This window comes from Sciurus carolinensis, chromosome 4 (genome assembly GCF_902686445.1).
Source record: "Sciurus carolinensis chromosome 4, mSciCar1.2, whole genome shotgun sequence".
In the NCBI taxonomy this organism is placed as follows: Eukaryota; Metazoa; Chordata; class Mammalia; order Rodentia; family Sciuridae; genus Sciurus; species Sciurus carolinensis.
The window spans coordinates 47,680,550-47,706,788 of record NC_062216.1 but is presented as its reverse complement, the minus strand read 5'-3'; the positions used below and the strand labels follow the sequence as shown (position 1 = coordinate 47,706,788).

The 26,239-nt window shown below is 43.4% G+C and overlaps 1 protein-coding gene across 1 annotated transcript in view; it reads left to right on the top strand.

The window, feature by feature from the left end:
* The window catches only part of Prag1 (PEAK1 related, kinase-activating pseudokinase 1), a 55,125-nt gene extending 30,069 nt beyond the window's left edge, over window positions 1–25,056 (top strand). Inside the window, exons 4-6 of the mRNA XM_047551383.1 lie at window positions 5,362–5,519; window positions 15,930–16,687; window positions 23,542–25,056. Of these exons, the coding sequence (XP_047407339.1) occupies window positions 5,362–5,519; window positions 15,930–16,687; window positions 23,542–24,678 (2,053 nt within the window). The 3' untranslated portion in view covers window positions 24,679–25,056. The remainder of the gene's footprint in view (window positions 1–5,361; window positions 5,520–15,929; window positions 16,688–23,541) is intronic.
* The last annotated feature ends 1,183 nt before the right edge of the window (window positions 25,057–26,239 follow it).

Here is a 26,239-nt window from a genome sequence, read left to right as displayed (position 1 = left end):
AAAAGGAATATAAGTGGTATCACATTATACTTGAGTATACGTAAACTACTTTGGATTCTTAACATTTTAAGGTTTTTGTTTCATATTGGCATATAATCCAGTTTATTTATATTTGACTATTATATAATTTTATACTATGAGACTGTACCATCATTTGTCTCTTCTTTATTGACAGATTGTCTATGATTTTAACTTTGGTATTTGTAACACTGCACACATCCTTGTCCATGTACTGGGTAGTATGGTAGCCACAAGTTTAAAATGTGATCAGTCCAGTTTTCCATGTGCTGACAATGGAAAATGCATACCAGATTTTGAAGACTTAGAATGAAGAAAAGAATATAAAAATCTCATTAAAATTTTTATATTGATTATATGTTGAAATGATCATATTTTTGATATGTTGTGTTAAATAAAATACAGAACCAAAAGTTAATATCACCTATTTCTTTTACATTTTTTAATGTAACTAATAAAATTTTTTAATTACTTGAATGATTTGCATTATATTTCTACTGGAAAAGGCTATTCTAGAGCAGGAGTCAGTAGCCTATGAGTCACAAGCCAGCCATCTGTTTTTGTAAATAAAGTTTTATAGGAAAGCATACCAGTTCATTTAGATAATCTCTGCAGCTACTTTCCTGCTACACCAGCAGGGTCCAATAATCACAACAGAGTCCATATGGTCCATGAGCCTCGAATACTGCCCTCTGCCTGTTTAAGGGAAGGTGTTGATCCTCGTTCTAGAGTAATGATTTTTAAACTTCCATTTAAAAACCATGACTCACCAAGAAGTATATTTAATAAAATTAATACTAATTAATTATACTTATTTATAAATAAGTAACATTAACCAATTATAATTATGTTTGTTTATAGATATATTTATATTATATAAATTAAATTAATTAATATATTCACTATCAATATATTTTCCACAAGAAATATATTTAATATTATGATCCCACACAAACACACACCTGAAACAAAAGTTTCACAAATCCTTACTTTATATATTTTCATATTTTCCAGGATATATATACTTCAGAATGGAGTCACTGAGTAATAGGAATGTGCACATTTAACTTTAGGATTCATTAAAGTGTTAGCCTCTATGAGAATGTATGTGTGTGTGTGTGTGTGTGTGTGTGTGTGTATAAGAGCAGGCACGTGCATGTGTGCCAATCTATGGTCCCACAAGTGGTGCAAGAAAATTCCCATTTCTTGTATCCATAACAATATCTGGTATTGCCAGTCTGATCTGATGTGTGTAAAATTAAATTTGTTTTATTGATAATTTGGTTACTAGTAAGGTTGTTCATATATTCCTGTGTTGACTGGTCTTTCATGTTTCTTCTTTTGTGAGTTGCCTTTCCCTTTTTAAAATGGGTCATTTGTCTGTTTCTTACACTTATAGGCATTCTTTTTAATATTTTAGGTACCGATGCTTGATCAGTCATGTGGATTGCACATATGTGGGTTGGCCACTCCAAGCATTGTTATTTCACCTTTTTTATGGTGTTTTACATTTTTTCAGACTGAAGTTTTCAATTTTGATGTAGTGAGATTTCTTTTAACTTTTCTGTTATGGTTCTATTTTGTTGTTTCTTAGATCTTATTTGAGAGATCCTTTTCTACTCAAAGGTTGTAAAGATCGTCTCTCTTGTTTTTAACTAACAAATTTAAAATTTGGTATTTGTTTCATCAAAATTCACGTTTGTGTATGGCATGAGATGTGGCACTAATCTCTTTTTCATTACTGTCATAAGTAGCTGGTGTGAGATCCAGGAACTGACCTGTCCCTGTTCCCAGCAGTATGGTGCTGTTTCTCACGAGTTCCTACACACAGGGTCTGTTTCTTGGATCTCCCCCCTCAAAACATTATTAGTCCTAGATTGATCAGAACCAAATCTTATTGACATCACTTACACTGTGGGTAGGCCTTAGGACTCGATGGCTTTATAGTAAGTTTTAGCGACCTTTCAGGGATCACATAATCCTTGTAACAATTAGAGCAGATAATTGAAAAGTAGAAAAAGTTACTCAATTCATTTTGCAGTTCTGATTTAACCAGTACACCAACACTGGACAAAGACAGAACAAGAAAGAAAAATTATGGACTAGCTTCTATTTGAATGGAAATCTAAAAATCCTAGTAAAACTAAACCCTGCAATGGATAGCAAAATGTGCAACCATAGTTTTATTTAAGAAAAATTATTCATAGCATCACATGACTCCCTATTAATATGTATAATGCTTATATTTTTATTTGTCAGTTAAAGATGAATTCAATATAAATTTTAAAATCAAAGTTATTAATGTAAGTCATAATAGCAATAGAATAAAAGAGAAAAACAATATGATTTTTTCCATAGGTGTAGAAAAAATTTGATAAAATCTAATAACTACAAATGATTTTAAAGTATAAAACTGAGATAATTCAGAATAGAAACAAACTTCTGAAGCTGCTATCTACCAAAACCTACTGCAAACATATTATTTTAGTCAACTTTTGCATCCTTGTGATCAAAATACCCAACAAGAAAAACTTAGGGGAGAAAATGTTTATTTGGGGCTCATGGTTTTAGTGGTCTCAGTCCATAGATGGCCAACTTCCTTGCTGTGACCCCAGGGTGAGACAGAACATCATGGCAGACAGGCCTAATTAATGGTGGAAAGCTGTTCAGCTCATGGCCGCATCAGGAAACAGGAGGGAAGGGAAAGCGCCCCAGAGAAGACGCACTTTCAAGGCACATCTCCAGTGAACCACCTTCTCCAACCATGCCCCACCTGCGTACAGTTACCACCCAGCCGGTCCATTCAACCTCGGATGGAATGATTAGGTTTTAGCTCTCACAATCCAATCGCTTCACCTCTGAATAATCCTGCATAATCAATCCATAGCACATATGCTTAATATTGAAATATCCCTGGTACCACTCTGATGTTCCTTCTAAGCATCCATACCTGAGAATTCCCCTTTCTTTCAAGCTTAACTGTTTTTTGTTTGTTTTGATTTCGGTTTTTTGTTGTTTGTTTTGTACTAGGAGTTGAACCCAGAGACACTTACGAGCCACATCCACAGCCCTTTTTATTTTTTTATTCTGAGACAGGGTCTCACTAAGTAGCTTAGGACCTCACTAAGTTGCTGAGTCTGGCTTAGTGACCCTCCTGCCCCAGCCTCCCAAGCCAGTAGGATTACAGGTGTCTACCACTGCGCCCGGCCTTGGCTATTTTTTAAAAAAATTATTTATTTTGATTCGTTGTAAGCAAATGGGGTACAATTTGTTTCTCTGGTTGTGCATGAAGTAGAGTCATACCGTTTGTGTAATCATACATGTACATAGGGTAATGATATTTGTCTCGTTCTTTATTTTTTCTTCCCCGACCCCTCCCACCCCTCTTTTTCCTCCATACAATCCATTCTTCCTCCATTCTTGCCTCCCTCCCATCCCCCATTACGTATCATCATCCGCTTATTAGAGAGATCATTCGGCCTTTGGTTTTTTTGGAATTGGCTTATTTCACTTAGCATGATATTCTCCAACTTCATACATTTGCCTGGAAATGCCATAATTTTATTCTTCTTTATGGCTGAGTAATATTCCATTTTGTATATATACCACAGTTGCTTTATCCATTCATCAATTGAAGGGCACCTAGGTGGAGTTTCTCCCTCGGTGACTTGCTGAACCTGGAGACAGGACCTTACAGATGACTTGGAGAGGCAAAGTATCTGGATTCCTCTAGAGCCAGCTTCCATCCTAGACTTAGGAATTGTCATGATCAGCTTCATATCCTGGCTTCATCTGAGAGAGCCATTATTGATGAATCTGATAAAAATATTATAAGAAACTTTCTATGATTGTAGGTCACAAAAGGTTAAATGAAAATCATAACTGCCATCCCATTTCCCTAAGGGATATATCCAAGATTCCAACAGTGATACCGAACTATAAAGATTATGATCATGTAATATTTGACAGCTTTAAAAGTTTTTTTTAAGTTCTGAGGGTTGGGAATTAGAGGAAGGATATGTTTTCTGAAGAGCGCTTTTCACGGTAGCCAACAAACTTTCTCTAAATTTTTCTGTTAAGAACAAGGGATTTCAATGATTACGAAAACTAACCTAGAGCCTGGCAGTGTTGAACTCAAAGAACAACCAATGAATTTTTGCCAGTAAGATCATGCGTATTAAATAAGGCAGTTCTGATACCAAATCAATACTGTATTGTGTATTTTCTGTGTCAGATATTGAGATATAGATCTGCTATAGTCCAAACAGGAATGCCATCAGGAAATATCAGTTTAGATAAATGCATGTTACCTCCAATGGGTAAAGAGCTGGATTGATTGCAGGCTGTCTCATTTCCTGGTGAAAATGTCAAATCAGAAGTGAATATTCATGTTCTTGGAAAGTGGGGAGTAGAAATCAATAAGCCAAACATTCCACCCTAGTAATGGAACTGTTTTCTCTAAGGAGTTCTTTTCCTTAAAATTGATCTTCTTGTCTCTGGAATGTTGATCATGTCGTTTTAGAGATAAAACAGAAGATTTCACAAAAAGGCAAAGGGCAGATTCCATGGTTCTAGAATAGGGGTTATAGCTGGGTGTGGTGGCGCCCGCCTGTAATCCCGAGGCTTGGAAGGTTGAGACAGGAGGATCACAGGTTCAAAGCCAGCCTCAACAACTTAGTGAGGCCCTAATCAACTTTAAAAGACCCTGTTCCCAAATAAAAAAGAAAAAGAACTGGGGATGTGGCTCAGTGGCTAAGTGCCCCCGAGTTCAATCTCTGGTATAAAAAAAAAATTAGAAGTAGGAGTTATGGTATTTGTTTCTACTTAAGCATTTCATTGAAAGTCTGGTTAAAATTTAAATAAAGTTTTCCTTAATTCCAAGGAACAACCTATACCTTTTGATGCCATAAGAAGAGAGTACCAAGCAAATGCAGAAACCCCATATTGAGAGTCCTAGTTTGCAATTCACTTGTATCGGGTTGCAAAAACTACCCAGTCTCACATTTCTCTGTACCTTTGTTTGTATGATAATGTTTTGATTTTTCTTTGTAGAAATGTAACACATAATATAATAGATGACATAAATGTTTTGGTAGATGGGGTCAGAATGTGAAGCAGTTCCTCTCAAGTCAGGATTTCGGGGCTTGTCTTTGTAAACGCTTTCTAATCCCACTCAGGAAATCTGCCATCCATGTTCGTAAGATTTCAGAAGAATCCCTGTTCTCTCTTCCTGCAGTTTTTTTTTTTTTTTTTTTTTTTTTAAGGCATTGGATGACCTCTCATCCTGGTCTCTGAATGGAAACCAAGTGAGTGATTTTGGTTGTTTGTTCTTACCTTTTCCAGGCACCTTTTAAAAATGAACAAGAGCAGTTCTGATTTGGAAAAAGTGAGCCAGAGCTCTGCAGAGAGCCTCAGCCCATCCTTCAGGGGCGTCCCCATCAGCTTCACCACCGGCTCCACGGACAGCCTGGCCTCAGACTCAAGGACCTGCAGTGATGGAGGTAATTGACTGACCCTTTGATGGAGAGGTTCAAATTCTCCTGGATCTGCCAGGCCTGGGGTCTGAGTCGATGCTGGGATTTGAAAGGGTTAAGCTAGACTACTACCTTGACCTGCTGTCTCCTCCAAGGAGCAGTTAGTTCCCCAGTGAATACATGACAGCCACCTCATCCCTGTTACCCTCTCTAATTCAAAGTGCATTGGCATGGCAACAGGGCAGGAGGAGGTTGGAGTTGGGAGCGATCAGCAAGGCTGCTGATTCCTTGGGTCACCAGCCAACTCCATCTGTAGGTGTGTGTCCTCTCCTGAGGATTAGCTCTAAGGGGGTTGGGTTCACACCAACCACTGGTCTCATCCTCTGTGTTTCTCTCTGTGTCTCATTTGCATGCACACATGCACATGCTTACATGAATGTTTGCTGAATTAAAGCACGAGGCTTCATTAGGTCCATGCTACCTTTTTGGATTAGACTCTAAATTACAAGATATGAGTCCTGACGGGGCTGATTCTCTGTGCCTGTAGCCTGAATGGGTAGTGTTTAAAACTTCTCACCCTTTCAGCCTTCTTTGTGTGTGTCCTGATGTCCTCTCCTGTGTTTCTGTTGGACTGCATTAGCCTGTTAGTTTTAAACATATGCTAGTATGACTTTTTTTCTCATTCCTATTTCAGTACTTCTTCTCGGTAGGCAATTCTGGAGTACAGGGTCCCGTTGTAAACTTACTGTCAGCAGCATTTTTCTACCCCAAAGATGAGTACTGGCTAAGACAAAAAGCCTGTGTATTAAGTCAGACTATGGTGAGTTCTGATAGCTGTCACTTGAAAACAGGAAATATTTTATTCTTGATTTGGGGGAAGGTAGCAAAATGCAGATCTTTCCGGGCTCCTATCATCTTCCTTTTCCCATCCCATTGTGCAAACATTCAGTGAGGCAGATTACACCCTGAAAGGTTGGGCATCTGAACCGTGAACCCCTGTGCCAGTCAGCTCTGATCCACTCTTTCAAGGACAGTGACCAGTTCTGAGAGCGCCATCCACAGTGGGCCCCTCTTTGTGGTGGTGATAAGAATTGGAATTGACTGCTTTACCACTTTGCTTCTCAGAACCAGTAAGTCATGATATCTGTTTTCAGGACTCTTAAGAACTAGTTAGGAAAGATAAGATTAAATCACATGGCACATGGGTACGTCCAACAACATAGGAAACTGGGCTGCCTACAGCATGAAGTTTTCCAGAGCAGACCCACCTGATGAGCACCAGGGAGGGTTTGGGGAAGGGTTTTTGAGAAAAATGGGACTTCCACTCATGTCTGCAGTGTGCTTGGAATTGAGGAGGTGGAGTGGAGGAGCAGAGGGCTTTCCAGGTTACAGAAACGATACAGCCCCCAAAGCACAGGGTGACAGTGCAGATGGGGAAAGGAAGACCAGCTGATGTGCAGAGGTGAACATGGGAGAGAGGAACATGGGAGGCGAGGTTGGAGAGAAGCCAGGGCTGCATCGTACAAGGCTCTCAAAACCAGTTTGTGGGGGTAGAACTCAGCAGCAATGGAGACAGCCAATTAAGATAGTTTTTCTTATTTGTTTCTGAATAACATGAACTAAAGTGAATGTATCTTCTTGGTTCTTTCTTTATCACAAGTAAGTTATTCAGTGGGAAAGCACTTCAAAATTTGGATTCCTAAGTCAACAAAAGGTGTGCTTTAGCCAGCTTTTTTGCTGCTGTGACCAAGAGATCTGACCAGAGCAATTTTAAAGGAGGAAAAGTTTATTTGCGGGCTCATGGTTTCAGAGGTCTTAGGCCATAGAAGGAGGGCCCTGTCCCTTGGGGCTCAAGGTGAGACAGAACATCATGGCAGAAGAGTGTGGCAGAGGGAAGCAGCTCACATCATCAGGAAGCAGAGAGACTCCACTCTCCAGATACAAGATATATACTCAAAGCCACGCCCCAATTCCCACCTCCTCCAGCCACACCCTACCTACCACTTCAGTTACCCCTCAGTTAATCCCTATTAGGGGGTTATTTCACTGATTGGGTTAAAACTCTTACAACCCAGTCACTTCGCCTCTGAATCTTCTTGCATTGTCTCACGTGTGAACTTTTGGGGCCACCTCATATCCAAACCATAACAAGGTGTGTACCATGTCAACAGACGCTAAGCCTAGGAGCCACCCATTTCTCCCTGCTGCTCTTTCATAGAGCTCTGTACCAGAACCAGGGTTTGAAACAGGCAGGAGACCAAAGGTATTCTTTCTCTCTTCACTCAGCTTTGCACCATTAACCAAGGCAGCTCGCTTTAGATCTGTGTTAAACAATTAGTTTTCAGTCCCTTGAGTCATTTCTTACTTTTCCTTTGTAGCTGAAATATTTACCCATCTTATTACAACTTGACATCTAGTAGTGAAGCTGAGACCCATGGATCAGAGTAAAAGTAGAGTCAGTTCAGGTGAAGTTATTCAAAACTAAAATGTAGTGTCTACCCCTCTCTAATGTTATATATATAAAGTCAAAAGATACACACAGACATTTATTTGAAGTAAGAATTCACTAATGAGGACTGAATTTGTTGACTTTTTACATCCACGGTATAGTCTGGACCTCTTGGACTGAGGAAAGTCATTTTAGGCATATTGTATTGGCAGTTTGTGTAAACTTCTTGGAAAATTATCGGGGTTAGTATTTAAAGTGTGTGAACTGCTACTTAGGTTTTGTGGCTAAAAAAATAAAATGTAGGGGGCTGGGCAGATAGCTCAGTTGGTGAAGTGCTTGCCTTGCAAGCACAGGGCCCTGGGTTCGATCCCCAGCATCTCAAAAAAAAAAAAAAAAAAAAGTAAAATGTGTAAGAAAAACAACCAACACCTTTAACTTTGTTATATTTCTACAACAGGAGTTTACCCAAATTTTATGATAAGGAAATGGCACGTTTTAATCAATGTTTCTTCACCACTTTCTACTTGTATCAGACTTTGTAGCCTTCCCAGCACATGTTACCCCATTTGTCCATGAGGAAGTTTGGATGAACAGTGAGTTCGCTCTGTGGAAGGAAAAACGCATCTAAGCAGTTGTTCATCTGCTCAGTTTGGGAGGGACAGACTGCATATGAAAGCTGTCCAGAGGAAGGTTATCTGTGGTAGGCAGACATGAAAGGGAAGATGGACAGGTGAACATCAGAAACGGTGCTTTGGGTTCTCTCTCAGTTGCTGAGGCTGGCTTTGAACTTGTGATCCTCCTGCCTCAGCCTCCAGAGCCACTGGGATTATAGGCTTGCATCCCTGAGCCTGGCTTCAAATTGTTTCTTTTAAGTACACAAGCCTAATGTCACATTAAGGTAACTTCCCTGTTTAATTTAAAGATGACATTAAAATTTAGTTTGACATTTCAACATGTATTTGTGGATACCAGGAGATAAGATTAATTAGAGTTGTCTGTTTAAACTAAAATGATTGGTACTCGAGATAGAGAAGAAAGAGGTCTGATTATACAGTGAGCAGGCATAAACCCACATGAAGACAAATGCCAGGACAGTCCTGCTGTTCTTATTTTTAGAGAAAGCAAACCAGAGCTAGAGAAAGGTAATGATATATTGTGGCAGTAGTCAGCTCGTTCTTCTCAGTAATAATACCAGAGTTTTTAAATCCACACGTCACTTCAGTCATTCCATAGATATGGGTTGAACGCAGACTATGTGCTGGGTACAGTCTAGCATGCTGAAGATCCAACAGTGGAAAGAACTTTTCAGTCTCTTCTGTCTTGGGGCAAGTAGCTGGTGAGTCAGATGGCAGTAAATGCTGTAGAGGAGAATAAGCCAGGAAGGAGGCGGGCAGGGGAGGGAGTGCCTGTCAAGAGGAGAGACAGGAAGTCCACCAAGATCAGACCTCAGTCAGAATGAGTGACAGCCTGACCTTCATCAAGCGCTGGCTCCCCCTCTCAGACTCTCATCTGCACCTCAATAAGAAAAAATTGTATTTTTAGGAAGATGGTTCTAGAAAAGGCATCTAAAACTCTCTATTTAGACTCAGTATATTTTCTGACTAGTGAACAGGCTTATTAGAGCCCTTGATATTAAATTCACTGTTTCAGTCTAATATAGTACAATGGTGTTTAGCCCAACACAGAATGCATACCTTATCCAAGAAGGTAAACTGAGTCATGGATTCTCTTCTAAAGAGAAGGATGAAGATTATAATCCCAGAGGAAAGGATATATGTAAGATTTTTGGTGACCTGAGCTACAATGTCAGCAAAGTGTGACTTCATCTTAAGCTATTCTCATCTGAAACTATTCTCTTTAAACTGAGTTTTAAACTATATTACATCAATCAGGTTAATATGTGAATATGATAAAAATTCAAACAACACAGAAAAAGACAAAATGAAATGTCAGTCATGGGACCCCGTATCCCACCTCCTTCTACCACTTTGAACATTTTCTATATTTTCCTAGAAGTTTTTATCTGCATTTCAGATGATATAAAATTCAGTTCTTCTCATTTTTATACTGAATATACCTTGAAGTCTTTCAAAAAGGAGATCTATCTTTTTTTAAATCACTGTATATTTATTTTTTCATTGTATGAGTTGGTGAAACCCTTCTATTGCCAAAGCATGTTTAGATTTTCATTACAAGACTATAATAAGATCCTGCAATGTCTGTTGGAAGAATTTGGCAAACACATCTGTATGACAAACTCTTAAATAGAATTGATGCATCACAATGGACATGTATTTCAAATTGATATTACCAAATTAACCTCTAAAACCTCAGTGTGCCTCTCTGTCAACAGTATATGAAAAGTGCTTTGAATGAACTTTTAACTCTCTTGGAAGAAACTGATCAAGAGATTAAACAGGAAATTGAAAGGTCACAATTCAGAACCACAGTTGAACTATAGGCTGGGCCTAAGAGGCATGCAGGACCTGTTTTCCTTGCTTCTCTCCTTCTGCATGTAAATCACATTCTCCTCTTGATTATTGTTTCCTAGGATGATTAAGTGGTCTGGAGAGATTCCTCGCAAATGCCACATTTCCATCCAGTTGTAAAATGTTAATAACATGCTTCCAATTTCAGACCATGTTTATCTTCTTGAAAAAGCAAAGCATTCTTTTAAAAGGAATGCTGAGCCTGTTCTGATTGTAGTAGACCCAAACAAGAGGTTGCACAATTTTCCTCTGGAGGAAAAAGTTACAAGTGAAGCTTCAGCACCCCTTGCCCTAACCCTTCACGTCCCCTGAGGGGTAACCTGGGGAACTGGCAGAAACCTGCATGACTGCCACTTCACATGTGACAGTGGCAGGGTGCCTACACTGGGGGCTGTAGTTTCCTCACCTCTAGTGTGAGGGGACTGAGCCAGGCCACAGGACTTAAGCAAGTTTTTCTCCATCTGCCTTGCACTTAATGTGTGCTCAAGAAACACTGACTGGTGTGTGAACAAATCCACATAGCCATTTGCTGCTATACAATCTGGTATCCTCATTAAAAAAAAATTCATCCATACAATATTCTAATAATTCAATTTGTTTTATCTTAGTTGAAGTTGGAGAAGAGTCAAACCAAAAGCAAAGAGTTTGGGGAAACGTGGGGACTGTGTCTTTTGCTTCCATGTTTGCTCTGATCTAGCTGCCATGATGCAGCAGAACCCTGCACAGAGGCAACCCAGCACTCCTGCATATGGCTTGGAAGCTCAAAACAGAGTGGCCACTTCCTCTGTAAGCCCAGCCCTCATTTGGCTGTAGAAACAATGTAAGTGCCTATTAAAACCCAGCAAGAAGAAGGACTCTACCATAAGGTAAACCTCACAGTACCTACCACATTTGAACTTGTGCCCTGCATTTCTGCATAAGGGTTAAACTGTTCTTCCCAGCCACTGAAACCTTGATTAGTCTTCTTTGCCTTCTAAATATAAGTACACAAAAATGAGTACACCTTCCCTCAGTCCTGTAAAGATTCCACGCGGTGCACTGTAGGCGGTGGGTGGTTTCCCACTTGAAACGAGGTCTCTTCTCCAAAGCACATGCACTAAAGGTTTGCTGGGTGCTCTTCTCTCTAGTTGGGTACTTCCCATATACACAGAATTGGAATTGAAAGGGAGACTTAGAAACTGGGGTTTGGAACCCTTCGACCCAGTTAGTATGCAAAATTATCAAAAACTTCCAAATGAGGTGACCAGGACAATCATAATTACCAGGAACGTTTCTCATCCCCTTTACCTTTAATTGAAAGCCAGAATTTGCAGACAGCAACGCATAACCCGGGTATAGTTGAATTAGTTTTGTGTCCCTTTTGGCTACTGATCAAAGTTTGTGGTGTGTTTTTGTTGTTGTTGTTGTTTGTGTTTGTGTGTGGTGGTTTTTTTGGAGGGGGTGGGCGATGGTAGATTTTTTTTGAACCAGTAGTTTGCCTGTGAATTTCAGACTATTTCGGTATCAGGGCATGTTTACATTCTCTCTTTCTGGCTTTTCTAAATTCAGGTGTAGCAGCTGCTGCATATAGTAAGAATCCAGCAACTGTGTTGCCCATGGCCATGTTTATGAAGGAATAGTTCCCCAGTCAGAGTCAGGAACAATGCTCTCTGATCCCGGAGAAGACAGCCACTGCTGATCATGTGGTGGAGAAATCAGTTTCAACCAGAAGGGCCACATGTTAGCATGTTTCAAAGTAGCTCTAAAAATGTAAACACCTGAGAAGTTACAGAATCCTGAGGTGCCTGGTGGGGGGCTCTCAGTGAATTACAGTCTCCTGACCAGATGTGCTTCCAGAAGTTCAGAAGGCTGCGTCAGGCTGGATGGTGTATCTGTCACAGACCAGGGTTTCCTTCCTTCTTTCCCTCCTTCAATTCTTCCTTTCAGTACAGAAATTATGATATGTGTCCGTAATGCCCAGTTATTTATACATGTGAAGTCCATACTTCCCATGAGCCTCATGGCACTAATAAGTTTGTGGAACTCCTGACTTTCACTTGCACTGAGCAAGTATGTGATCAGGAGTGTTTTTTTACATGGTGCCATTCTCTGATGAGTAGCACATGCGTCATGGAGTTATTGTTGGGTGACACTCATAGAATATCTAAAAAATAAAGAAAAAGTAATGGTGTGAATTAACTGCGCAAAGTAAGGATGTTAATCCATGGAGCCATGCCTCCCTAGAGTTCCTTGCTAGATTGACCCAAGAAGCTCCTGAGTTCAGATCTGATCAGAGCCACTGGCCGGCACAGTTCCCACGGGAAAGCAAAAGAACTCTGCATAGGATAAGGGAGATAATAGGCCCTCCTCCAGCTGCCTGAACACACAGTTACTGCTCTGGGCCCTGCTGTTAGGTCTGTAGCAGAAGCTGTTGATTCTCTTTGGTGATATAGGAAATAAGAAACACTAAAGATTATTTAAAAAGATTCCTGCTATTCATACAGATTAAAAAGTTTTCCAGCAGCAAGCTGTGGGAACTAGAGATAAAGGAAGGAACTCTTGAAGCCATGATAACCATCTGCCTACAGGTATTTTTATTTTAGGCCAGCTTTTCAGACAAAATGCATGTTGGGAGAGACTGAAAATGAAGAGTGGCTATAATTATAGACTATTAGTGCTGCAAGGGGCCTTCGCAGTGATGCAACCTGGTCCTTTTTTTAATGAGGAATCAAAGCCAGGTAAGGCCACCAGTTAGGTTAGGGTTTATTTCACCCTTTGCCCTCAAATCAGGGTGGACACAGAAAGGGGCATGTTGGAGGCATCGGAAGAGCTGATGTTAAAGACAGAGCCGAACCTCTAAAGATGGGGAAAAAAGCAAAAGGCTTAAAGAAGGGACCAGACAAGAAACTGATATGTTAGAAACCCTCTTCTGAACCAAGAATCCTGACCAGGCAAGCTGCACTGTCACTGGAGGCTCTGATTAAAGCACCTGCCAGGTGTTGGGATCCCACTCCATTCCCAGCCCGCACTTCCGGATCCTGCCATGATGGTAATAACTTGACACCATCCCCAAGGTGCCCACAAGGCTTGGGAAATGGATGTACTTTTGCGCCCTCCCACCCTCTTGCCAGAGCTGGGAAATGGCACAGGGTGGGAGAGGATTTTTGTGCTTGGGTGTCTTCCTGGTCTCTTTAGCCTCTAGGAGAGCTAGTAAGTGATCATCCTCCTTTCTCAGCCTTTTCTGTAGAGGGAGGAGGAGAGGAAGTGAATCATCACATTAGACTTCATCTGTCCATGTTGCTGACCAAGCCCTTGGAGTAGAGTTTCCTGGGAAGCCTGGGATGGAGACCTTGAACTTCAGGGTCTCAGAACCCCCTGAGACCAGCTAGTGGCATCTCCACTCTTCCTCTGGCTGTTCCTTGAACACACTCTCTTCTGACTATTAAGAAGAAATTCCTAGGCATGTAAAGCTGCTGGTTCAGAGTATGCCTGTGCTGCTTGATTTATTATTAACCTGAGTCCTCCTGGAAGGGACATTAATCACTCATTCAGCCTTGCTGGCAGGAGCCCTGCCCACCCTTAGCAAAGCAGCGAGAAAGTGCCTGCTATGGTCTTGATAAGCCACTGGGAAGCCAGAGTGATTACCTACTGGGACTGGGAGTAGGAGAGGGAGGAGAGGAGGGGGAGCCAGGGAGGGTGATGGTGTGCAGTCTGCCTGACAGCCTTGCTTGAATGCTGGGGTTCTCAGTCTGAACCCACTGGCTCCCAGCTCCTGTGTTCAACAGGCTGCATGCACCAGCCCTGTTCTCCTGTGAACTTTGCATTCAGGGCTGTACTAGGCTGTCACACACTGATACCCCATCTGGGACCTGGGACAGGAATGTCAGCATTCCTTGCCCCGGGCTGGTGAACCCAAAGGACATGCACATTTGACATGCTCCCAGCGGACCCCCTCCCTCCATGAAGTGTCCCAGGGAAGGAGACCCCATCTTGATCTGAGGGGCTTCAGTGAGGCCCCCAATATCCCCATTTGGGTTAGAGAAAACAGAAAAAAGGCTCAGTGAAGCCCTAGAAAAGTCAGGAGCTTGCTTTCCCAGCATTTCACCCCATTTCAATCCTGTGATTTATGTTTTTTGTTGTTGTTTGTGTTTTGTTTGTTTTTCCTGGTCTCACTGCTAGGACTAGAGAGGTACAGAGAGGCACTAAATATCCTGCCCTTTAGGTGACCTGTCACAGTAGACTAAATATGAGGTATACATCATAAGTACTCATTCCTTTGAATCTAAGACACATGCTTTTTTTTTTTTTTCTCATTTTAAGATTCAGGATAATAGCATGCATTTTATAACATGAATAATGTTAACATTTCTTTTATTCCCCCTCAGAGCTGTTATTAAAATAGTGGAGACGTCTTATAGTCAGTTCTTTGAAGGAAATGAGTATTTTTGGTACTGGGAATTGAACCCAGTGAACCACACCCCCAGCCCTTTTTATTTTTTATTTTGAGACAGGTTCTCACTAAGTTATTGAGGCTGGCTTTGAACTTGTGATCCTCCTGCTTCAGCCTCCCAAGCTGCTGGGATTACAGGTGTGAGTCACTGTGCCCAGTGTACATATATTTTTAATTTAAATTCTTGTTCATTGTGAAGCCTACATTTCATACATTGATATAAAGAATGTGGTTCAGCAGTCCATTTCACTATCATTGTGATGGCTAGACAGGTTGTCTGAATGTCCCCCACACTCTGCAGAAACCTGTGGCCCTGATTGAAACTTTGGGGCACGCTGGGACCTTGGAAAGATTTGCTTCCCTTTGATCTGTTTCCTTATAAAATCTTCCCCTGACCAATAAGATGTCTGTAGACCAACTCTGTCCCCTAAAACAGCAAGATGTTTATGAAAACTCAAAGAACTACACAATAAAAAGGGATAACTTTTACTCCAGGTAAATTGTACCTTCAATACACCTGATATTAAAAGAAAAATGTACTCAAACCATAATGATCAAGTTTGTTATTGCTGTTGTAGCATCGTTTGCCAAATATTAGAAACAACCTAACTGTTAAAAAAGAGGGGGCTAATTAAATTATGATACTTTCATGTGATGATTATGGTGTGGCAGTTAAAAGAATTAGATACATCACCTGATAGGAAATCTCTCTCTGAAATGTGAAAGAAAGCAGTATTCTGAATAGTAGGCACCGTGTGCTCTCTTTTGTGCAAATGTGTGTACTCATGCATACACACACACACACACTTTTATTTGGATAGTTAGAAGGATGCATGAGAAACTGCAGACAGTGGTATCCTTTGGCAAGTGAGACTGAGTGCTAAGGGATGAATAAAAAGACTTATTGTCAATGTATGCATTTTGTTGACTGTGCATATATTGCCTATTCAAGAAATAGAAAGAAATAAAATAGATTGTTTTCTTCCCACCAAAGCAATTCAAAGGCCGGCAGGACCTGGCACTGAGTAGCATTGGCCTCTAGCCTGATGGTTCCTGCTTCTCTTTTTCAGGTCCATCCTATGAGCCGACCCACTCGCCCACCATCAGCGGGAAGAAGCTTTTTGCTCCTGTCCCATTCCCTTCGGGCTCCACCGAGGATGTGTCCCACAGTGGCCCTGCTCAACCCCCACCACTGCCCCAGAAAAAGTTAGTGAGCCGGGCAGCCTCTTCTCCTGATGGCTTCTTCTGGACTCAAGGCTCCCCCAAGACACGAACCGCAAGCCCTAAGCTGAACCTAAGCCACTCGGAAACCAATGTCTGTGTCCATGATGAGACTCACTTTAGCTATTCCCTGAGCCCTGGGAACCGCCATCACCACGTCTTCTCCTCTTCTGAGCCTCTGGAGAGAGCTTTCAAAGGCAATGGCCACTGGGTCCCAGTCCCAGGGCTGGCGGGCAGCAAAGGCAGCTGTGGGAGCCCCAGCCTCCAGTGCAAAGCAGCCGCCTCCACCTCGTCCTCCCAGCTCAGCGTGTGCAGCCAGGCCTCCTCCGGCAGCACCCAGCTGCAGCTCCACAGTCTCCTGAGCAGCATCAGCAGCAAGGAAGGCACCTACGCCAAGCTGGGGGGGCTCTACACGCAGTCCCTGGCCCGTCTCGTGGCCAAGTGTGAGGACCTCTTCATGGGTGGCCAGAAAAAGGAGCTCCACTTCAACGAGAACAACTGGTCCCTCTTCAAGCTGACTTGTAACAAGCCCTGTTGTGACTCGGGGGACGCTATTTATTACTGTGCCACCTGCTCCGAGGATCCCGGCAGCACCTATGCTGTGAAAGTAGGTACCACCCCCTCCTTCCGTTCTGTACCAGGACTACTACTGGTTCTGGCTTGAGCGAATCTTCCCACCTCTTTACACTTTAAGAGTGTGTGTTCCCAAGCTCCCTTTTAACACTCAATGACTTCACTCTCTGCCTGGCCCAGGACATGGTGCAATGAGATCTGTAGTATAAAATGCATTCTGTGCTTTCTGGAATGACCCTATATGATCTCACTGGAAAGGAAACAGTTAATCTTTTAATGCAACAGAGTCCATTCATTTATTCATACTTTTACTGAGCATATACTCTTTGCCAGGTATTTTACAAAGATCTGAGTAGGTAAGGGTGAATGTGAGATTCCTTAGAGTTAAAAATCTAGTGAAGAAAGTGGACAATTAAGATATTGTTCTTCAATTGTTAGAGCCTGAGGGAACTGAAATGGAGATTCAGCCATTTAGATCTAGGCATCATCCTGAACAAGTGATATAAGATTTATTGAGCATTCACTATACATATACTCTTGACTGGGTATATTAACTGTTACCTGTAGTTACGACAGTAATTCTGCAGGGTAGGTAGATTTTACAGATGGGCAATCTGAGGCTCAACATGATTAAGTAATTTGCCCATAACTAGTTAGTTGCTGAAATGGACTTGAGTCCTGATTTGTTTATCCAGTATTTATGTTTATGATCTTATCACTTAAGAAAACTCAAGTTCAAATAAGTTAAGTGATTAACCCCCAGATCTTTAATCTTTGATACTGAACCGTGGCTGTTGGTTCCACACCCCCATTGCTCTCTCAGGGTGCAGCAGCTCTGAGAAGCTAGTAGAATCTCACCCACACCCATTGGCACCACTGTGGTCTTTACCATGGGCTCCAGTCTTTCCTGGTAGGTTCCTGGTCCTACTATAAATGCAGGCTTTTGTAGGGAGTGAGGAGAGGGCCTGAACTCTTTTCTGACATCATCTCTCCCCCAAGACGTTTACTTTTTCTGACTAGAAAAATGCAGAGTGAAGTAACTTGAAATGGCCTTAGTGGTGTAGCTTGCTGATCAGCAAAGTTTTTAAAAATAGAATGATTAGCCAAGGAAATTGCAGGGAATTTTGAGATTTTTCTTTTAAGAAATTTGAGATTGCGAACCCTGATTGGTATGTTCAAGGGGCTATCTATAGTTACTGGCTGACTGCCATGAAAAAAACTAGATGGGAGCTACTAGGAAGATCCAGTTTATTGTACAGAAATCAAGGCTCTATAATCAAGTTTATGGCCAGGGTGGCAGGCACTGGAAGGGGGAGCGCACAGGTATTCTGAGTGAGATTCTGTGCTGTTGTTTCTCAAAGTTTGTTGTCTAAACCCAGCAGCTACCTTCCTGATAAGCTATACTTCCCTGTCACTCCCCCAACTGAAGTTAAAAGGAAATAAATCCAAGTTTCCCTTCCTATTATGACTGTGCTGCATCTAGTATGGAGACTCAGCTTAACGATGGTGTTGTGTCCCAAAAAATCCATTGTAAGCCGGGCATGGTGGTGCATGCCTGTAATCCCAGCAGCTCAGGAGGCTAAGGCAGGAGGATGGTGAGTTCAAAGCCAGCCTCAGCAAAAGTGAGATGCTAAGAAACTCAGTGAGACCCTGTCTCTAAATAAAATACAGAAAATGGGACTAGGGATGTGGCTCAGTGGTCGAGTGCCCCTGAGTTCAATCCCTGGCACCAAAAAAATCCATTGTAAACTGAAGTCAAAAGTGCAGCCTAGCAGCACAGCATCACCTGAGAGTCTAGGGTGCTTCCCCTTGTGATCACATGGCTGACTGGGAGTTCCAACTCAGTTCTACTGGCCCTGATCAAAATCCAAATTTTGATGTACCGTTCCTACTAAATGCATATCATTTTTGCATCATCATAAAGTCAAAAAATAAGTCAAGTCATTGTAAGTCAAGGACTTTTTGTAGAGAAAAAAGTGATTGGTCCCTCTAGGGAGCTCAGCATGATGAATTATTTGGGTTCCTTGAAAGCAGAGGGTCCGGAGAATGTTTTGGAAGTTCATCCTCGGCTGTGAATCTGAGAATGTGATCCCTATGTCATCTTTGACCTGGAACCTGTCCTGTGCTCACCAGCATCCATCACTCTCACCTTGTCTTCTTGCCCTGAACCCTGGGAACTCATTTAGTCTCAAGAGACAGTTGGTCCTCTATTTTGAGGAGGAAAAAGTCTGGTGAAAGAAATTTAATCCCTCTTGCCCTTGGAATAGAAAGTGATGGGACCACCTCAAGAGAAACCTGGCCATCTGGCGCAGGATACCTGGCTCTGCCACTGAGTCCAAGTTTTACAAGGGGAAGTGTTATTTTATATGCTTTGCCCGGTGCCACTTGAATTCTAGGGCCTTGTACGATAATGTAGAATTAGCCATATTCTCCAGTACACAGTGCAAAGAAATGCTCTTTCTGAGAGGATGTTAAAAACCAGCCTTGGTCCTTAGTTCATTAGAAGTCTAAGCCATTAGGAAACCAGAGATAAGCCTCAGTCTCCAAAGAAGAGAGTCCCAGGGGTTTCTTATTGGACTTTCCCAGAGACTTGGTAGCTCAAGGACCATCTCTATCACGTGAAAAAGGAAGTTTGGAGAACAGCATAAAATATTCAGAGTATAGTAACCTTGGAATGAGATTACCAGGAATGACAATATCAGTTTGCAAATGTGCCTCATCTGGTAATTGGGGGTCGGGGGTGTGAGCGTCAGTTCACACGTGCAGCTGTTCCACTTCATTAGTGCTCCAGTCTAGACACAATATAGTCATCTGGGAGCTTGAGAGAGGGGGAGCTGGGCTCCTTCCCAGCCAGCCTCTTGTGTGTTGCGGAGCTCATTTCTTCTGCGCATGTTAAGCAGGGAGCCCCACACTGACACAGCCTTGGTTGCGCAGCCTCCGTGAACAATAGCAGGCTTGCACCTGCTGTCCCCCAATGTTGGATCCCCCAGCCTGGGCTGAGGGACCTGCAGCAGTCAGGAGATAAAGCCAGCTCTTCTAGATGGACTCTGTGAACATGTGGCAGGAAGAAAATCTGTAGCTTATGGGTGTTTTCCAAGCCGTTTCATTTCTCAGCCTTCTAGAACTCCAACTCCAGTTCATAATTAGAGGCCTATATTAGGCCTCTGGGCCTTTTTATTTAACAGACGTGACTTAGCCCAGATTTTCAGCCATCAGTGAGACCCTGGCTCCAGAGTTTAAAATGAGACTTGGCTCAGCAAAAAAGTTGGAAATTTGAGCTAAATCAAAGGTCTATGTGAAATTTGTGAGCCAAAATCCTAGGCAGGACCCTGTGAAAGTTGAAATGGGTGGAGGAGGAGAGGATGGGGATGGAGAATAAGCTGTTCCCCTCTCTCCACCACACTCATGCGCCATCCAGCACTGTAGAATTATTTCAGGGGATGCCCCTCCCAGGGCTCCCAGGACTGGTTAATATGCGCCCTGCATAGCCCTCTCCAGTGCAGGATGTGAAGAAGCTGGGGGCCTTGCCAGAGGCCCTGCTCACTGATTTTGAAATGCATCCAGCCCAGTTGTCATTTACCCTGCTCCTTCATTTACATCTCTGTGCACAGTGTCAGTTGCTCAACTGAAGGCCTTGGCCCAGGTTGGCTGGGCCTAAGCCTTTCAAACCCTGGAGGAAAGGGGGCCTTGGAAACACCTCTCAGCCCCTGGTAGCTGCCTTCTCAGAGTTGCACAATACCTGCAAGCCAGCTCCAGATTGCAGGGCACCACCACGTGGCTTCAGCGAAATGGCAAGGGCAGTCACCATAGCAACCTTTCACATCAGGTGCTTACCGTGGGCCAGGCCTGGTGCTGAAAGCCATATACCTGTATTATTTCATTTAATCCTCACAATGGCCCTGTCATCATGGAACTGTCACTGCAGTTAAACCACGGAACTTTGAGATAAATACCACTGATCCTCATTATTTGTGGATTCCATATTTGTAAAACCCCCTACCCACTAAAAGTTATTTGTAATCCCACAAACAATACTCGTAAGAACTTTCCAGTCATTGGCAGATATGTGCAGGGCAGGGAAAAATAGGAGTCCTCCCATGTGCTTATTCCCAGCTGAGGTGGAATAGAGTCACTTTGCATTCCAGCACTACTGCTGGAAGCAGTTGTACTTTTTGCAGTGTATTTTAGTGCCCTTTAAAAAAAAAAAAAATTTTTTTTTGTACTGTGTTTGTGAGTTTGCTATTTTAAATGGCCCCCACATCTAGTACTAAATGCTATTAGTGCTTGCAAGCACTTGAAAGCTGTCATGGTCCTTACAGAGAAAATACATGTGCTGCAGAGGCTTCCTTCAGACCACAAATTCAATGTTAATGATCAATATCATATACTAAATAAGATGTCTCTAAATAGAAGCACGCATAAAACAGTTATGTAGTGATCAGTTGATGCAAATATTGTAACCTCTGGTTCGGTATTGATGTTTGTATCTACTTAATAGAACATAACTGCCTCAAACAACTTGCCAGTTCATGGAGCTGACATGTAAACCCAAGACATTTTCATTCCAAAACCCATGCTTTTGACAACTAGAATACTGCCCAGTTGTCTAATCTTAGGCAAATAGTTTTACCTCCTAAAACCTCAGTTCCTGCTCTGTTACAGCATCCACCACTTTGGGCGAATGGGATTTGAATGAGACACTGTGGGGAAAGTGCCTGGGGGTGATGCACTGGTCCAGGGCCTCACAAGTGCAGGGGTGCAGCTTGCATCTGCTGTGATGAGAAGTGACAGCGGTGCTCTTCCCACGTGTGCATGTGTGCATGGAGTGCTTGCACAATCACTGAGTATTTATGTCAGATGCTTAACATTGAAGACCCTCCCCCCCCATTTCCTTTAGCTTAATAGTGTTCTAGAAGACTATGGGTACAACTAGGTGGGCTAGCATAAGAAAGTGCCAGAAATAATGCCTTTTAAGCATATATTCCAGAATCATTTTTGTTAGTGTAATAGAAAGCAATACCTGGGGTAAATATACTTCCCTTTTATTTCTAATCTGCTTCCATAATAGAGAGATTACTAAATTAATGTGCTACCCTTTTCCTCTGCCCAATTAGCTTTGAAAAAAAAAAAAACTTTCCTCAGAGGCTCAACTCTTTTATGTGTGGTTTCATGCTGAAAGGTTTGTATAGCTGCAGGATAAATAAATCCCCGTAACAAGGCGCTTGCAGTAGAACCTCTGAAAACATCAGCCATAAGGATTGTGGTCTTCATAAGCACTGCTGTAATCATTTCTGTGCAGCAGCCCAAAGCAAGGGTTATTTGGAAATTGTTGACTGGCTGGTATTTTTTAGGTAGATGTGAGGTGCTTTTCTTCTCTGGATTACCCACTAAGCCTTGCTTTTAAAAAGCCTCGGTGAGATTGCACGGTCTCTGACTGAGAGAGACCACTGACCTTCTTCAGTCCCTGTCAGTGTGGTTACAGGGAAGTCGAGGCCTGAGAGAGGACTGTTAGGGCTGCCTCAAGATGCCAGTTGAGTGGCAGCTAGATGAAGATTAGTGTTGCTCAAGTGGCTGATGCTGCCGTTGGTACAAGCAGAAGAGATGGAAGAGGTGAGAAAGACACAGTTGTGCGGATCCCCCAGGCACTCTTGCCATAGGAACTTGAGATCATCCATCTTGTTTATTCCTACCTTCAGTTCAGAGGATGCCCTTGGGCACTGTGAGTTCCCTGTTCCCTGGAGAGCTTGCTGTTTTCTTTCAGCTGCTGTGATTCATCCTTGGAGGAAAAGCCGGCGGCTTCCACCTAGCAGCTCCACCTGATCCAGCCCTGCAGGTCAGGTCAGCTAGGAGGCATTGCATATTTACCTGGATCTAAAAACTAGGGCAACCTAAGAGAACTTGGTCAAGTCCCAGTGGTTTAATTCCTGCCTCTCACCTGCCCCTGAAATTCCCCACAAAGGAAGCATCCCCACACACAAACACGTTAGCTGTTGGGCAGCTTCCAGGGGAAGGAGAGAGGATTGTGGAGCGAGGCTGAGTCCTGTGCAAACCCTGTCTGGCTTTGGGAGAATTCATCTAACCCACAGGGCAGTGACCTCCTACCATCCCACAATGCCACACTGCTGACTGCTCTGCAGGGCCCCCCACTTCCACTGGGTCACATGACTGTTTTATGTTGAACTTCTAAGAAGTTGCCAAACTGTGTTCTAGAGTGGTTGCACCACTTACATTCTCACCAGTAATTATGAAATTCTCCTTTCGGGGAGGACTCAGGGGCAAAGTTTTAGGACTTGACTAAATTCTATTATGTTGCCCTAGTTTCTAGATCTAGGTAAATATGCAATGCCTTCTAGGTGGCATGACCTGCAGGGTCAGCTTTAGTGGACATTGCACACTTTCCTCCAAGGGTGGACCCATTCTCCACATCCTCAGGTGCTTATTAGTCTGATTGTTTTGTTTGAGACAGTCTCACTAAGTTGCTTAGGGTCTCACTAAGTTGTTAAGGCTGGCCTCAAACTTGTAATTCTCCTGCCTCAGCCTCCTGAGTCACTGGGATTACAGGCTTGGGCAACCATTTTCTTAACGCTGTCTTTCAAAGCACAAAAGTTTGAATTAGGAAGTCAAGTTTATGAATTATTTTCTTTTGTGGGCCATACTTTTGGTGTGGTATCTAAGAAATCAGTGTCCAACCCACGGTCTTAAAGATTCTCTTTCATGTATATTTAGTTCTTACCCTTAAGTGTACAAAATCCACTTTGAATTAATATTAGGTATGGTGTGAGGTAAGTGGTTAAGTTTAGCTTTTTGCATGTAGATACCCAAATGCATTAACATCTGTCGAACAGAAACCATGCCTCACACTCCTAACCTTGCTTCTCTTCCCCACAGATTTGCAAAACCCCTGAGCCCAAAACAGCCTCGTACTGCAGTCCCTCTGTGCCTGTGCACTTCAACATCCAGCAGGACTGTGGCCATTTTGTGGCCTCAGTGCCCTCCAGCATGCTCACCTCCCCAGATGCACCCAAGGATCCTCTGCCTGCCCCACCTTCACAGCCCCCTGCACAGGAGCAGGACTGTGTGGTGGTCATCACCCGAGAGGTGCCCCATCAGACGGCCTCTGACTTTGTGCGGGACTCTGCTGCCAGCCATCGGGCTGAGCCTGAGGTTTATGAGCGGCGTGTGTGCTTCCTGCTTCTGCAGCTCTGCAACGGGCTGGAGCATCTGAAGGAGCACAGGATCATCCATCGGGACCTGTGCCTGGAGAATCTGCTGCTGGTGCACTGCAGCCCCCAGGCCTCCCCAGGGCCCTCCCCTAACGTCCCCGCCCCTCCCACCACCACATCCCCTTGCCCCTCTGCACCCCCCACCAGTGTCACTCCTAGTCCCCCAGCTGCTCCCACCTGTCAGGGAGTGCCTGGTGAGAAGCAGTTGCCTAGGCTCATCATCAGCAACTTCCTGAAGGCCAAGCAGAAGCCAGGCAGCACTACTAACCAGCAGCAGAAAAAGAGCCAGGCCCGGCTGGCCCCTGAGATCGTGTCTGCCTCCCAGTACAGCAAGTTCGATGAGTTCCAGACCGGCATTCTCATCTACGAACTCCTCCACCAGCCCAACCCCTTTGAGGTGCGGACCCAGCTTCGGGAACAGGACTACCGAAGGGAAGACCTGCCCCCGCTTCCCACCCTGTCCCTCTACTCACCTGGCCTGCAGCAGCTGGCCCACCTGCTGCTCGAGGCTGACCCCATCAAGCGCATCCGCATAGGCGAGGCCAAGAGGGTGCTGCAGTGCTTGCTGTGGGGGCCCCGACGGGAGCTGGTGGAGCAACCAGGCACCTCTGAGGAGGTGCTGTGCAGCACCCTGCATAACTGGATTGACATGAAGAGGGCCCTGATGATGATGAAGTTCGCAGAGAAGGCTGTGGACCGCAGGCGAGGGGTGGAGCTAGAGGACTGGCTTTGCTGCCAGTACCTGGCGTCTGCTGAGCCTGGAGCCCTCTTGCAATCACTGAAGCTCCTGCAGCTTCTATGAGCAAAGCCCCCAGCCTGCACTTTGACTGCCCGCTTCTATGCCTTCCCCTGTACCCATGCCTTGCCTTGGAAACATCCATGTCTCCCTGGGAAATGGTACAAATGACTGTCATACTTGGATGTAAAATATATGTAAAAATAATATATAAATTTGAAAGACTAAGGACATCATGGCCCATTCTAGCCTCCCCTCCTCACCAAGACCCCCCGCCACCCCTCTTTCTCCCACAATAATGTACATTTCTAGCTCAGTGCAAGGAATGAAGTTCTGCCAGCAGACTGAAGCCTGGACTCTGGCCTCACTATCCCATTATGGAACCTCTTCACCCTCTTGTCAAGTTGTTATTTAAACCACAATAAAAAAAAAATTAAAAAGAAATTCTAGCATTGAAAAAAAAGCTTTAGGTTGTCACCAGCAAGGCTCTTTTATCCCCACAGGTCTGGATGCACTAAGATCTTTGGACGGCATTGAATCTAAACCTCTGCAATCATAGCCGGGCTCTCTTGAAATGCCCTGGGTCTTATACTTCTCACGAAATGGCAGCAGTGAACTGAGGCCTGGATGTGTTGATACCAATTAATCTTCCCACCTAGCAGCCTCCTAGAAAGAATCCACATGTGGCTGGAGTGATCCCAGCCCTTTGGAGTTCAACCAAACCACTGCTTCAAACACATTTCCAATTTGCTAAAAGGGGTCATCATTCAAAGATCCGGCTGAAAACACAGTTCACCCCAGATGGTTCAGATGAAAAGATCTTAACAGGGGACCACTTAGGAAGTCCTAGGCAAGGTTAAGGAACCATCAGAAAAGGATGATGGGGCAAAAGCAAGAACGGGAGCCTACCGAACGGGTACCACCTGCAGGAGGAGTTTGTACTGTGGCCCAGAGATGGGAGAGAGGGAAGAAGAACATGTTTCCTATCCCTCTTTCCCCTCTGTCATCTCCAGGCTCAGACCAATGAGACACCACACAGCAAGGAAGTCTGGATAGGCTGTATCCTGGGAAGGGAGAAGGTAGAGCTTGAATGGGGTTCCATGTGACAAACAGCCCATTGTTCCCACTGTGCCAGTGCAATTGTGGTACTCGGGAGTTTCAACACTCAGACCAGTATTTTCTTTGCTGTTGTAAGTTCCTTCTGGTCTCCTTAAATTATTTAATGTATGTCTTGAGCCAGACATGAAGGCTCACACCTGTAATTCCAACAATTTGGGAGACTGAGGCAAGAGGATGGCAATTTCTAGGCCAACCTGGGCAATTTAGCAAGACCCTGCCTCAAATAAATAAAAAGGGCTAAAGATGTAGCTCAGTGATAGAGTGCCCCTGGGTGAATTCCCAGTACTGTAAAAAATGAATAAATAAAATATTTCTTGGCACCTGCAACCTACCAAGGCCCATATTTTTTCCCATGCCTTTAAATATGCACCAAATCAAGCCCTGTAATTCTAGCTGCTCAGGAGGCTTAGGCAGGAGGATGGAGAGTTCAAAGCCAGCCTCAGAAACTGAGACCCTATCTCTAAATAAAAAATTTAAAAAGGGCTAGGGATGTGGCTCAGTGGTTAAG